The 15,207-nt window shown below is 39.6% G+C and overlaps 1 protein-coding gene across 1 annotated transcript in view; it reads right to left on the bottom strand.

The window, feature by feature from the left end:
- Positions 1–14,667, bottom strand: part of C6 (complement C6) — a 76,684-nt gene extending 62,017 nt beyond the window's left edge. Inside the window, exons 1-4 of the mRNA XM_005889718.3 lie at positions 14,610–14,667; positions 7,146–7,308; positions 4,969–5,125; positions 3,484–3,628 (exon numbers count right to left, since the gene is read on the bottom strand). Of these exons, the coding sequence (XP_005889780.2) occupies positions 3,484–3,628; positions 4,969–5,125; positions 7,146–7,288 (445 nt within the window). The 5' untranslated portion in view covers positions 7,289–7,308; positions 14,610–14,667. The remainder of the gene's footprint in view (positions 1–3,483; positions 3,629–4,968; positions 5,126–7,145; positions 7,309–14,609) is intronic.
- Positions 14,668–15,207: the final 540 nt, after the last annotated feature.

Raw genomic sequence — 15,207 nt, 5'->3', positions numbered from 1 at the left:
CTTTTAAAAATGCTTTACTGAAATGTTTTAGGGAGCTCAGGGGTTTTTAGGGCTTGAACCACTCATCTCCTTGTATGGCTCTGCAGTTAACCTTTCTGTGTTCCAAACTCTGACATTTTGGTTTGTTTGACTTCACTGTGAACTTGTGCTAACAATTTTAGGGATATTATAGAGTCTCTGTTAAAAAGGGTGGGCTTCCCTGGTGGCTCAGTGATAAAGAATTCACCTGCTAATTCAGGAGACTCAGGTTTGATCCGTGGGTCAGCAAGATCCCCTGCAGAAGGAAATGACAACTCACTCCTGCATTCTTGCTGGGAAAATCCTACAGACAGAAGAGCCTGGCAGGCTATAGTTCACGGGTTGCACAGAGTTGGACACGACTTAGTGGCTAAACAGCAACAACAACATTAGCAAGGGTAGGGATGAAAGCAGGAGGACTTCTCTTGAGCGAAGTTTAGGAATGGGTGGCAGTGTGAAACAGGACTGATGGGACACAGTTGAGAATGGTTCCAGGTCATGGAAACACAATGGAATAGGAAGGGGAAAGATTTGTAAGCCACAAATATATCCTATACTAAATAAGGAATGGCAGAGGTGAAGGGACATTTCAATAGTACAGAATTTGTAGAAGTCAGCTTGCTTTAGCCAACACATGCATGTATATATTTACACCTGGAATTATGTAGTCATTTAGAATTATATATGATTTTCCTATTTACTTGAATTGATTTATGTTACTACATGGTATATTATTTTTATAACCAGTTGCAAATTCTCATCTCTGTGTTAAAGTTAGCACTTTGAGAGGAGTTGGCATAGTGCATGGGAATTTGCCTCATGGGTACTTCTCAAAGATCCATGCATACATTAAAGGGATAATTTGAGAGAATAGCATTGAAACATGTATATTACCATATGTAAAATAGATGACCAGTGCAAGTTCAATGCATGAAGCAGGGCACTCAAGCCAGTGCTCTGAGACAACCCAGAGGGGTGGGGTGGGGAGGGAGATGGGAGGAGGGTTCAGAATGGAGGGACACAGTGCATCCATGGAAAATATTTTAAAAAAATAAACAAAACAAAATAATACAATTAGCCTTGGAAGATTCTGAAGAGCAATCATGAGAGTGGAAAGGAAAGATAGAGATTTTTTTCTGTTGTTAACTGATCCAAATATCATCCTGATATTTGTCAGGATGACTTACATCATCCTGATATGTCAGACAAATAATGGTCCATCCAATCTTTTATTCCTTTGAGAGTGGCATTAGTGGATGTTTTTAGAAGAGTACAGTGGTATATCATCTTCAGTGGAATATTCAACAACCAAGAGCCCATGGCATTACCCAGTCAGAATGGATGCCAACCATATTTGTACCAGAGATTAACTAGTTAATGGTTGGATCCTGGGAAGATCTAGGAATTTCTGATGAAGGGATCTGGACAGTAGGGCAGAGGTCACTAAGAGAGCTCAGGGTAGCAGCTGCTTATCAACCATTACAGATGCATTTCAATAGTTCAGTTTATATCACTAGCTATGGATGTATTACTGATGAAGTAGAGATTGCTGTGCCTATACCAGTAACTTTCCTGAAATCACTCATTTTGAACTGATAGCACATGGATATATCTAAAGACTTCTCAGACTTGTGGATATTTTTGACATAAACAAACTCTTTCATAATAAATTTCATAATTTATCATCTACTGAATATAAGAATTCTCCCTGGTAATCTGTTCTAGAAACTACCCTTCAAGCTTCAAATTGATGTGCATCAGTTTTAAACTTTTATCTTAATATTCTGAATATAGTGCTTAGGTCTGTATCCCCTTAGCCATTGCCATCAAGGTTTTTCTCATATTCCCTGTTTTGTCAATATGTGACATGACCTTATTTATAAACGGAAATTCAGAAACTTTTTCTCTCCTAGTTCTGGAGTGCAGAAGTCTAAACCAGATGTCTGCAGGGCCATGCTCCCTCCAAAACTCTGGGAAGATCCTTCTTGCCTCTTGTTAGCTTCCAGTTGGTTGTTGGTTGCTCAGTTGCTCAGTCACATCTGACTCCTTGAGGCCCTATGGACAGTAGCCGGCCAGTCTTCTCTGTTCATAGAATTTTCCCAGCAAGAATACTGGAGTGAGTTGCCGTTTCCTCCTCCAGGGGATCTTCCCCACTCAGGAATCGAACCCACATCTCTTGTGTCTCTGGCATTGGCAGGTGGTTTCTTTACCACTAAGGTCACCTGGGAAGCCCCTTATTTACATAGGCATAATGTATATCTCCCTACCCATGTCTCACCCTCACATCCCGTTCTGGGGATGAGGTACAGAGAGAAAACCCTGGAACCAGCCTTCCTGTCTGACTTTCAGAAAAGATTGGTAAAGCTGAAGGCAGGAAGCAAAGAGTAAGAGAAGAGAAACATTATGTCCAAGTCTGGGGTCAGTTTTCTATGGGAATTTGAAATCTGCCATCTAGTTCTACTTTTCAGTGTATTTTAGAGTATGCAAATAATTTGGATTTTATTCATCAGAACTCTAATTTTATTTTAACTAAAATTGACTATTTATACAAGGAATCAGTGAACTATGGCCCATGGACAAAAACTGACCTGCTACTTGCTCTTGTAAATAAAATGCTATTGGAACATAGTCATGGTCATTTGTTGAATATACTGTCTATTGTATACTGCCAAGTCGTGACAGCTTTGATGCCACGATTCCAGAGCTGAATAGTTGCTACACAGACTGTATGGCCTGCAAAGCCTAAAATACTCACCACCCGGACTTCTCCTGAAAAAGTTTGCAGAAATCTGACCTATATGGTTCAACATGCTGAGCTTTGGAAAGCTATTAATTAGCAAGAGAATACATAGATTAAGTAGTATATTCAAGGTTTGATTATAATCTAACAATACTTAAATATCAAAATGTATGAATCTGTATGAGAATTGAACTTGAAGGGAATGTTGCCATTGTTTAAATCATTTGCAGTCTCCTCTTTTGTGATTATCTTTGGAATCATTCAATGGACCGTACCAGAAAATTTGTTACATCATCTCTAACCATCCCCTTTACATAATATCTTAGCATTAACATCCTTATCTTAATAAACCATATTAAAATTTTAAAATGCATCACTCCTTTTCAATTGCTTATTTCAGTTGTGCTTATTAATAGCCGATTTTTAAAAGTATCTGCTTCCTCCTCTGTTTCCTCCTCCTCATTCTCTTCCTCCTGTTTCATAACAGTGTAGGAATCTGGGAACGTGTTCTTGATGAGCAAAGGAATCAGGTAAGTGGTCAAGATGATTATAGCCTGAAAGCTGTAATTTTACACATGAATAGTACGTAATTGGTAGCATAACATCCCTGTCTCCCTAGGCTTAAAATATGGTGGGACTTTTCTATCATGACTTTCTCTGGGAGTCAATTGGAATAACTTTAGTCATTTTTAGTGAAGACTGAACATTTTTCAAAAGTACATTACCACTGTCACAGCGGAATTTATTCTTGCAGTCAATCTCCTCAATTTTGCAGAGCTTGGATGGAATGCACGGCTGAAAGGTCATGAGAGGCTCCGTACATGGTTGTCCTCCAAACTGACTGGGGCGCAGGATGGACCTAACCTTGAACTAAAAGGAAAGGAGAGAAAGGTGAATACCTCTGAGGCTGGACCTAACCTTGAACTCAAAGGAAAGGAGAGAAAGGTGAATACCTCTGAGGCTGGGTCGAAGCCAGAAAGTATCTAAGAAAACTGGGCTTCTCAGTCACAGTAGTGATTTTTCCTATAGTGGCATTTGCTAAATTACTAATGATTTTTTTCCAATTCCGTTATTGTGTTTTCTTAGGGAAGTCAATACTTTTGGGGTCTCGTTTTTTCCAACCTGTAAAACGAGGAAGTGGGACAACAAATTTCTGAAGATTTCTAACTCTGAAATCATAGGATTCTAAATTGAATCAAAATCAAATGCACAAATATTTACTGAGCATGTCCTGAGTGCAATAAATCTTCCAGGTCGTAACAGTAGCCCTTTTATTCCTCAAAGATAGTGTGAAGTGATAAATGTGAAAGGGTTGATGGGGGCGGGCTTTTGTATGAGAAAGTCACTGTGGAAACCAAAGCCGGCACAGTTTCCACACTTTGAAAGGTTTTAAATGGTCAGTAGTAAATCAAAGAGTCAGGGAAGGATAGAAATAGAATAGGATTCAAAAGTACTGACTTTAAAGTCAGAAAAATCCAAGTTCAATATGTAGCTTTCTATTCATTAGTGATATGTGCTTGGGTAAATTACTTAACCCCTAATGAGCTATAACTTCCTTATCTGTAAAATGGGTAGAAAAATAATGTGATGTGAAGTTTGAATAAGATGATGTGTGCAAAGGAACCTAACTGTCTCTGTGAGATAGTGGGTGCTTTCCTTGTATTGGGTCAATTCCTTTTACTTCCCTAATGTCTGAATGCTTAGCACCTACCCTGACTGGGATTCACCCGGGCCAGTGCCCTACCTGGAATGAATTTGAGGTAGGTAAATATTGCAGCTGGGAACAATAAACAAATCGAGGGACTTTCCCTTAGCAGGGGGCAGTTAAAGAAAGGGCAAGGAGTCATTTTAATTAATGTACCTCATTTCTGTCTGATTTTAAATCTTGGACTGAACTGCACATTTTTTAGCACCTGTTTTTGCTTTGTGAGCTCTCACAGGGCAGAGGCAGTGGAAATCAGAGCTGGGTGAGTGCAATACCAATCCTCAGGGTTTGGGGGGTGGCAGGCAGAACTTTTTTTTGGTATTCACATGCCAATAAAGCATGTCAAATGAATCCTGCCTCCCCCTAAAATATTTCCCTCAGTGGAAGCTGGGACAGTTTATTTCCAGAAATTAAAGTAATTCATCATTTCTATGATTGTTGAGTTTGTCAGGGAATTTGAGAATTTATGATTCTGATTTCCTGAATATACCCACGTTTCACTTACCTGTTTTTGAACACAAGGGTCGCAGTCTGACCAGGGTCCATAATCTCCCAGGCGGCAATTGATAGGGCAAGTTTGCCAGTTACACTCTCTGGACTCCTGCTTGGTACAAAGCTGGCCACAAAAGTTTTCAAAATAGTACTTATCTGTAACAATCCGTCTATAATAAGGAGGAGAAAGCTGCTTAGAATGAGTGTCTTTACTGTGGCTCCAGCCCCATAAGAAAAATATTCATTGAGCATCAATTATAGTGAATAAAAGGAAAGAGGTTTTCGTGGAAAATCAAGCAGTCCACCATATGTACAGTTTTTACCACTTAATGGAACTCAAGACTGGGTCCATAATTTGTGGGGCACAAAGCAAAATAAAAGTGGGGGGGGGTCACATGTTCAAAGAAGGCTAAGCACCAAAGAATTGATGCTTTCAAACTGTGGTGCTAGAGAACTCTTAAGAGTCCCTTGGACTGCAAAGAGATGAAACCAGTCAATCCTAAGGTATGTCAATCCTGAATATTCATTAGAAGGACTGAGGCTGAAAGTGAAGCTCCAATACTTTGGCCACCTAAATGTGAAGAGCCAACTCGTTGGAAAAGACCCTGATGCTGGGAAAGATTGAAGGTAGGAGGAGAAGGGGATGACAGAGGATGAGATGTTTCGATGGCATCACCTACTCAATGGACATGAGTTTGAGCAAACTCTGGGAGATAGTGAAGCACAGGGAAACCTGGCGGGCTACTGTTCATGAGGTCACAAAGAATCAGACATGACTGAGAGACTGAACAGCAACACATATTCATAAATTCTTAAGAATTTCCAAAGAGAGGAGGCAGAGCATGAAGCCAAACCACAGCCCTTCTCAGAGTGGGGTCCTGTGTGAATGCACAGGCTACACGTCTATGAAGCCTGCCGTGATGGAATTCCTGGGAGGGACTGGAAGAAAAAGAAAGAAGAAAGTTTCTGCTAATTGCTTAAAAGATGACAATGCAATGTGGTAAGTACAATGATTGAGATAGAGCCAGAGCTCTGTGGGGCTAAAGATGAAAGGAGAAAGTGACATGAGAGATACGTTTTGAAAAATCCACGTGAGTTTTCCAGGCAACGAAGGGAAGGGTGTTCAGAGGAAACAGCTTGTGCACAGATTAGCAGGGAAGGAGTATGATATGTCCATGGAGGAGTTTGTGGGATGCACCTGAGAAGAGCATAATCGAGAGGGATGAACTTTTATTATGGTACTTTATTTGGCAGGCAGTAGTGAGCTACTCCAGTACTCTTGCCTGGAAAATCCCATGGACCGAGGAGCCTAGCAGGCTGCAGTCCATGGGGTCGCTAAGAGTCGGGCACGACTGAGCGACTTAGCAGCAGCAGCAGCAGTAGTGAGCTACTAAGGGACTCTTGAGTAGGGAAGTATTACGAACAAATCTGTTCTTACATCCGGAGTAGATGGTTTATTGAGGCCATCAGGTGGTGATTTTAATGAGACTCACACTACATATGTAAAAATAGTTTTCTAAATTAGATCTCTAAAAAGTTCCATAACAGTTAAAAACACATTAAGTATATGCCTTTTTTCTTCCAAGTCACGTGAGCGTCTTCATGGAACAGAAATATCTAACAGATTTAAAGAAACTATGGGGGAGGAATAATCTGAATTAATGAAAAGACTGAATTATTAAATGTTACCAAGTAAAACACAGTTTTCTTGCCTTCTTGTCCATGCCAACAATCGAGCTAATAGCTAGCAGTGCTGCTCAATTGAGGTCCTGTTAGACTCAGTTTAATGAGTAGAAAATTCTCTATAATTAACTCACTAACTGTAGGCAAGCAGAGTTATGTGCTGATTGAAAAAAAAAAAAAAAACCCAAGTAGTGATTCTAAGTAAATTAAATAGTCAACTGAAAATATTGCACAGATTCTTAATTGAATTTCTTTAAAATGCTTCAATTTTATGGAGAGAACAAAAGTAGACTCCACTTTAACCTTACGTGGAAAAGACATCAAATTCCATCCAAATTCATGAGTTCTTTTTAAAAGTAAAAAATTTTTTGCAGATTGTACTCTGCAAAAATTATACTTGCAGATATATTTTCTTTCCCATTGCTTAGTGTGGCACTTTTTGATTTTGCTAATTCTGTCCTTGAGGTTTCCCAGGGCACATAGAAAAGCTACAAAGCCCACACCCACCTCTGTCTGGTCTGGGTTCCAGAATTGCAGGTTTTTGAGCAGCTGGACCACTGACTCCATGGGTAATGATCACAGAAACAGGCTTGGCTCTTGTCAATTAGAGCACTCAGCAGGATAAAATACAAGACGGAGTGTCTGGCCATGCCTGGAGGGCCTCCAGATCCTGAAAAGAAATGATGTAATATATATCAAACATTCATGGGGTAAAACTTAACAAATCATTCTCGGTTACAGCCTCAAATATGATCTTTGAAAACATCTTGCCTTCCTTAAGTCAACACGTATAAATTCACAACCTTATGAGTATAAATCCTATTTCTAAAGACTTTTAGGGTGGACATTCCCATAGTTCAAAATCCCAGTACTAGTTAAGTTTCTCTGAACTGTGAGTGATAGGCTACAAGACAAAGTGAAAGTGAAGTCGCTCAGTCGTGTCCGACTCTTTGCGACCCTATGGACGGTAGCCTACCAGGCTCCACGGTCCATGGGATTTTCCAGGCAAGAATACTGGAGTGGGCTGCCATTTCCTTCTCCAGGAGATCTTCCCAACCCAGGGATTGAACCCGGGTCTCCTGCATTGCAGACAGACGCTTTACCATCTGAGCCACTAGGGAAGCCCAAGTGGCTCACAAGACTAAGAGTCAGTACCAAATCCCAGTCATCTTACCACTCAACATCCAGCACATTGGCTGGGTAAAGAACAGGCATCAGTAAGTGTTCATTGAATGAAGGTATATCATAATGTACAATTAGTTAGTATGGTGTAGTTCAAACCCAGTCAGGAAAGTCAACCTTTTTTTAAGCAGTGAAACTTAAAAAAAAAAGAAATCTATGTAGAACTCCAATACAGAATAAAAATGAAGCTGCCACTGGCCAGCCAGGCTGAAGTCAGTGGGCATAAACTAGCCTCCAATTCCCTAAACCAGCCCTAAAATGTATGTAATCCAGTGTGAAAACCACCATTTATTTTGGAAATGTGATAGAGAGGATGATCCTTCAGTTCTCATGTTGTTAAACTGAGGACATTACCAGCACTGTGTAGAAGAAATTCTAAATGATGTTGCTAATTTAAATAAAGACAAAATTCTACAAAGAGGAGATCGTATCACTTAGAAGAATGAAAACAAACCCTGTAAAGGAAAAAAACCAATCAAAGTGTGTAGTAAATATTTGTATCACATTCCATTTCCAAATGGAATTTTTTATATGATCTTACACTTTTTAAGATAATTACTTATTTTGTGCAGACAGTACCCTCAAGTATTACCTAGTACTTCCTTTCAGTTTTTCATACCTTTCTGGGACTGGGGAAGGACTTTGGAACCTTTCTTTCTGAAGCTCTGTTTAGTTTCCTGGCATCTTGGTATTAATAGCTTGCTAAAGAGTTCATTGTCCCATTATCTCTACTTTTAGACTCAGAGAAGTTAGAGCTGGAAAGAGTCTTTGAAACCTTTAGGTTAAACTTCCTCATTTTAGGGATGATGAGGCTGAGGCTTTAGCAGGTACATAAGGTTGAAGCTACATGACAAGTAAGCCCCAGACTCCACATTCTTAGATGAGATGTATCCTTTCATTCGATTTCTAGTAATACTAATCTACATGCTTGGAACTTCACCACCCAGACCACAAGAGGGTTTGCTCAGATGTGGCTAAATGCCAGAGAAAACTTGGATCAGTAGTTCCCCATGTGCTGTGCAGCCTTGAGGATCTGTGAGTTAATGGATGGAGTTAGCAAAACCATACTTGCCCCCTAATACTGCCATTTTGATTTTTGTATCTCTAACAAAACATGCACTCAATATGCCAGCAAATTTGGAAAACTCAGCAGTGGCCACAGGACTGGAAAAGGCCAATTCTCATTCCAATCTCAAAGAAGAGCAATGTCAAAGAATGTTCAAACTACAACACAATTGCACTCATGTCACATGCTAGTAAGGTAATGCTCAAAATTCTCCAAGCTAGGTGTCAACAGTTATCAGTATCAGTTCAGTTGCTCAGTCGTGTCTGACTCTTTGCAAACCCATGGACTGCAGCACGCCAGGCCTCCCTGTCCATCACCAACTCCTGGAGTTTACCCAAACTCTTGTCCATTGAGTCGGTGATGCCATCCAGCCATCTCATCCTCTGTTGTCCCTTTCTCCTCCTGCCTTCAATCTTTCCCAGCATCAGGGTCTTTTCAAATGAGTCAGTTCTTTACATCAGGTGGCCAAAGTATTGGAGTTTCAGCTTCAACATCACTCCCTCCAATGAATATTCAGGACTGATTTCCTTTAGGATGGACTGGTTGGATCTCCTTGCAGGCTAAGGGACTCTCAAGAGTCTTCTCCAACACCACAGTTCAAAAGCATCCATTCTTTGGTGCTCAGCTTTCTTTATAGTCCAATTCCCACATCCATACATGACTACTGGAAAAACCATAGCTTTGACTAGATGGAACTTTCTTAGCAAAGTCATGTCTCTGCATTTTAATATGCTGTCTAGGTTGGTCATAGCTTTTCTTCCAAGGAGCAAGCATCTTTTAATTTCACAGCTGCAGTCACCATCTGCAGTGATTTTGGAGCCCCCCAAAAATAAAGTCTGTCACTGTTTCCACTGTTTTCCCATCTATTTGCTGTGAAGTGATGGGACTGGATGCCATGATCTTAGTTTTCTGAATGTTGAGCTTTAAGCCAACTTTTTCACTCTCCACTTTCACTTTCAGCAAGAGGCTTTTTAATTCTTCTTCATTTTCTGCCATAAGGGTGGTGTCATCTGCATATCTGACATTATTAATATTTCTCCTGGAAACCTTGATTCCAGCTTGTGCTTCTTCCAGCCCAGCATTTCTCGTGATGTACACTGCATATAAGTTAAATAAGCAGGATGACAATATACACCCTTGACGTACTCCTTTTCCTATTTGGAACCAGTCTGTTGTTCCATGTCCAGTTCTAACTATTGCTTCTTGACCTGCATACAGATTTTTCAAGAGGCAGGTCAGGTGATCTGGTATTCCCATCTCTTCAACTGTACATAAACCAAGAACTTCCAGATGTACAAGCTGGATTTAGAAAAGGCAGAGGAACCAGAGATCAAATAGCCAACATCCATTGTGTCATAGAAAAAGCAAGAGAATTCAAGAAAAACATATACTTCTGCTTCACTGACTATGCTAAAGCCATGGACTGTGTGGATCACAACAAACTCTGTGGAAAATTCTTAAAGATATGGGAATAACAGACCACCTTACCTGCCTCCTGAGAAACCTATCTATAGATTAAGAAGCAACAGTTAAAACTGGACATGGAACAACAAACTGGTTCCAAATAGGGAAAGGAGTAAGTCAAGGCTGTATATTGTCACCCTGTTTATTTAACTTCTATGCAGAGTACATCATGCAAAATGCCAGGCTGGATGAAGCTCAACTTGGAAGCTGGAATCAAGATTGTTGGGAGAAATATCAATAACCTCAGACAAGCAGATGATACCACTCTAATGACAGAAAATGAAGAGGAACTAAAGAGCCTCTTGATGAAGGTGAAAGAGGAGAGTAAAAGAGCTGGCTTAAAGCTCAACATTCAGAAAACTAAGATCATGGCATCTGGTCCCATTAACCTCATGGCAAATAGATGGGGAAAAAAAGTGGAAACAGTGACAGGCTTTATTTTCTTGGGCTCCAGAGTTACTGTGGATGGTTACTGAAGCCATGAAATTAAAAGACACTTATCCTTGGAAGGAAAGCTGTGACTAACCTAGACAGTGTGTTAAAAAGCAGAGACATTACTTTGCCGACAAATGTCTACCTAGTCAAAGCTGTGGTTTTTCTAGTAGACAGGTACCAATGTGAGAGTTGTACCATAAAGAAGGCTGAGTGCTGAAGAACTGATGCTCTTGAACTGTGGTGCTGAAGAAGACTCTTGAGAATCCCTTGGACTGCAAAGAGAGCCAACCAGTCAGTCCTAAAGGAAATCAGTCCTGATGTTCATTGTCAGGACTGATGAATATTCAGCTGAAGCTGAAGCTCCAATACTTTGGCCACTTGATGAGAAGAGCTGACTCATTGAAAAAGACCCTGATGCTGGGAAAGATTGAGGGTGGGAGAAGAAGAGGGTAACAGAGGATGAAATGATTGGATGACATCACTGACTCAATGGACATAAGTTTGAGCAAACTGAGAGACACTGCAAGACAGGGAAGCCTGGCTTGCTGTGTAGTCCATGGGGTTACCAAGAGCCAGACATGACTGAGGGATTGAAAAACAGCAACAATTTCCAGGATACAGCAAAGTGATTTAGTTATATATATATTTATATATGTATATGTGTATATATATGTGTGTATATGTGTGTGTATATATATATATATGCATGTATATTTAGACACTAAGTTGTGTCTGACTCTTAAAACCCCATGTACTATAGCCTGCCAGGCTCCTCTGTTCTTGGGATTCTCCAGGCAAGAATACTGGAGTGGGATGCCATTTCCTACTCCAGGGGATCTTTCCAACCCAGGACTAGAACCTGGGTCTCCTGCATCGCAAGCAGATTCTTAACTGACTTAGCTATGAAAGAAAGAAAGATAGTGAAGTTCCTCAGTCATGTCCAACTCTTTGCGACCCCATGGACAGTGGCTTGCACCAGGCTCCTCCGTCCATGGGATTTTCTAGGCAAGAGTACTGGAGTGGGTTGCCATTTCCTCCTCCAGGGAATCTTCCCGACCCAAGGATTGAACCCAGGTCTCCCGCATTGTAGACAGACGCTTTACCATCTGAGCCACAAGGGTTAGAGATTAGCTAAGGGTTATAGACTTAGCTATGAGGGTAGCCCAAATATATATATAAATAAACTGGATGTATGGTTTCCTGTGCTATGCAGTAGGATCTTGTTTATTTCCTTTGTATATAGTAGTTTGTATCTGCTAACTCGAAACTCCTAATTTATCCCTCTCCTACCCTTTTCCCCTTTGGGTAACCATAAATTTGCTTTCTATGAGTCTGTCTTGTAAATAAGTTTACTTGTGAAAGTGAAGTCGCTCAGTCGTGTCTGACTCTTAGCGACCCCATGGACTGCAGCCCACCAGGCTCCTCCGTCCGTGGGATTTTCCAGGCAAGAGTACTGGAGTGGGGTGCCGTTGCCTTCTCCGAAGTTCACTTGTATCATATTGTATATTGCCCATATCATATGGCATTTGTCTTTCTAACTTACATCATTTAGTATGTCAGTCAGTAAACATTTTCAAATTGTCCTACAAGCTCAGAGAAAAATCCTAGAATAAAAGCAACAAAATCCACTGACATGTGGCTGAATATGTCCTTTAATTTGAAATGGAATTGACACCTATTTGAGTATTCATTGAATGAGTTATAAAGAAACAGAATTCATTATCACTGTCTGAGGAGGTAGACAGAAACTGAAGATGCTTTTCATGATTTTTATCCAAACTTTAAAAAAAAAATTATTTTTAATTGGAGGATAGTTACTTTACAGTATTGACCTGGTTTCTGCCATACATCAACATGAATCAGCCATAGGATACATGTAAGTCGCTACACCCATAGGCTGTTTCAATCATAAAAACAAGAGACTCGTTTAAAGACCACTGCACTTGCCTGCCAATTTTAGTTCTCTCAGTCATGTCTGACTCTTTGCGACCCCATGGACTGTAGTCTTTCAGGCTCTTTTGTCCACAGGGATTCTCCAGGCAAGAGTACTGGAGTGGGTTTTCATGCCCTTCTCCAGGGGATCGTCCCAACCCAGGGATGGAATTCAGGTCTCCCACATTGCAGGCAGATTCTTTACCATCTGAGCCACTAGGGTAGCCTAATTTTAGTTCACTGGTATTTAACTCACCTTTTCTGGTTTTCTTCAGCAATACAGAACCATAGACTTTGGGATAAGAGTGTCCAGAAATTAGGCGGGGTTCAAACCAAATACATAGTATGAGTTCTATATGCTACACATCAAACCCAAGCTGAGACTGAATGATTTTCTACTGGCTTTCTACCAGCTGCCAAGGGCCCTGAGGCTTCTAAACAATATGAAATTTTCTTATTAATCACTAGACAGACCACATCCCATCCCCCACCCCCAAATTGGGACCTTCTCAAGCAGGAACCGTTTCAGCAAGGAAAGAGATCTAAACAGAGGGGGTTTTCCTGTTATTTATTTATTTGATCTTTTTCTTATTAAATTTTGAAGAGATAGATATGTTCCAGAATAATTCAGTTGTAAAGAAAATAAATTCTTATTTTGTGGGATCAGCATGTAAATGATCGGGCAAAATTGAATTACAAAAGATTACTAGTTCTCAATTCTCAGCAGACACTCTGTTTTAACTTCCAAAAGCTTGAAAAGTATAGGTGGATTTTATTCCTCTTATCATAAAACTGCAATAACAGAATCCATATAAAATATTCTAATCTCATATTTGGCTATACTATTCTGAGACAACTTGGAAAATGCTATAAATGAAGATGATAACGCCAAAGATTCTTATTTGAGGAGATGCTAATAAAATAGCTAATCAGTAGCTTTTATAACATTTTATTGTTATAAGGAAAAGTTGACTTATGTTAAAATAATTCTCATTCAAATAAAGATAATTATTTCTTTTATTTTTTTATTATCATAGCCCAGCATCTAATATCAAAGCATTCCTTATTTATCGATTTTTAACATCTTTAGACATTTTGGAGATATCTAAAATTTCATGCAGGCATTATGCCCATTACCACACAATTTTCATATAAACATGGAACAAAAAAATTTTCAGTGAGTAGAGAAACATAGTTAAGAAAAATTTTCCACTGCAGTAGCATGGTAGAAGAGCAGCAGTTCTGGAAGTTTTCTCATTGCCAACCCTCTTGAACTCTAAAAATGAGCAGTTCCATTGAACCATTGAAGATGGCTATGTGAGCATGTGGAGAATTCTATTATAGAGTGAAATCCATTTTATTCTGATCTATCACCTTACCATGTCCTTGACTCACATGAATGATTTGTTCCTAAGGCAGTTCAGCACATCTTACCTGACAGGTTCAGAAGATGTTCTAGTCTGACCCTAAGTTCAAGTTCTTCCTTTCCATCTTCTTGTAAATGTCTTGAATCTCTTATTTTTTATTTTTTCCTTCTGCCCATGCCCTAGAAGCTCAAGAAGTTGTATTTACTGCTGCTGGTGCTATCTGGGGAGCCCAGGCACATGACTAGTCTTTGGCTAAAAGGTATGTTTGCTTTACTTTTAAATGTAGTTTATCTCATAGAAAAACTTGATTCACCAAGGCAGCTCTCTGGAAGGACACTTCTGTAAGAAATATGAACCTTTTGGTTCTTTTGAGGTTTAAGCAAAATAGTTACATCTTACTTTAAAAGGAAGGTAAAAGACTGTAATCTGTTATGTATTTTCATGCATGAAAGGGCAAGTTTGTTGGAAGCATGATCTATGATTTTGAAATCTTAAAATTACAAATGAAATCATTATGTCACTTACCTTAAACAAAAATTGTGGTATCCAGTTTGTGGTATCCAGAGAACTAATCTGCAGATGGCTAAGGAAACAATAGGTACTCACAGTGAAAAGGGTTTATAGAATAATCCAAACAAATCTTTTTTCCCCTTTGCTAGCTGACACAAGGTCATGTCCCAGAGATCTAACAACACCTAGAGCGCTGTCAGAACAAACATTCCATGGGAAATCTGGACTTTGGAAATGATTACTTCAATCAGCAGTAATCCTGAAACTTTTTTTTTCCTTGTTACGTTTTTTAAAATTTATTTTTATATGGAGGAAAATTGCTTTACAATGTAGTGTTGACTTCTGTCTTATGTAAGTACACATATGTCCCCACCCTCTTGAACCTCCCTCTCACCCTCTAACTCATTCTACCCTTCCAGGTTGTCACAGAGTACTGGGTTGAGCTCCCTGTATTAAACAGCAATTTGCCACTATCTCTAGCTATCTATTTTACATATGGTAATGTGTGGAATATCACTCAGCCATAAAAAAGGAATGAATTTGAGTTACTTCTGTAGAGGTGGATTAACCTAAAGCTTGTTATACAGAGTGAAGTAAGTCAGAAAGAGAAAAA

Source organism: Bos mutus, chromosome 20 (genome assembly GCF_027580195.1).
Source record: "Bos mutus isolate GX-2022 chromosome 20, NWIPB_WYAK_1.1, whole genome shotgun sequence".
Lineage (NCBI taxonomy): Eukaryota > Metazoa > Chordata > Mammalia > Artiodactyla > Bovidae > Bos > Bos mutus.
Note: the sequence above shows the minus strand (reverse complement) of the source record. Positions and strands in the feature narration are given on the sequence as shown.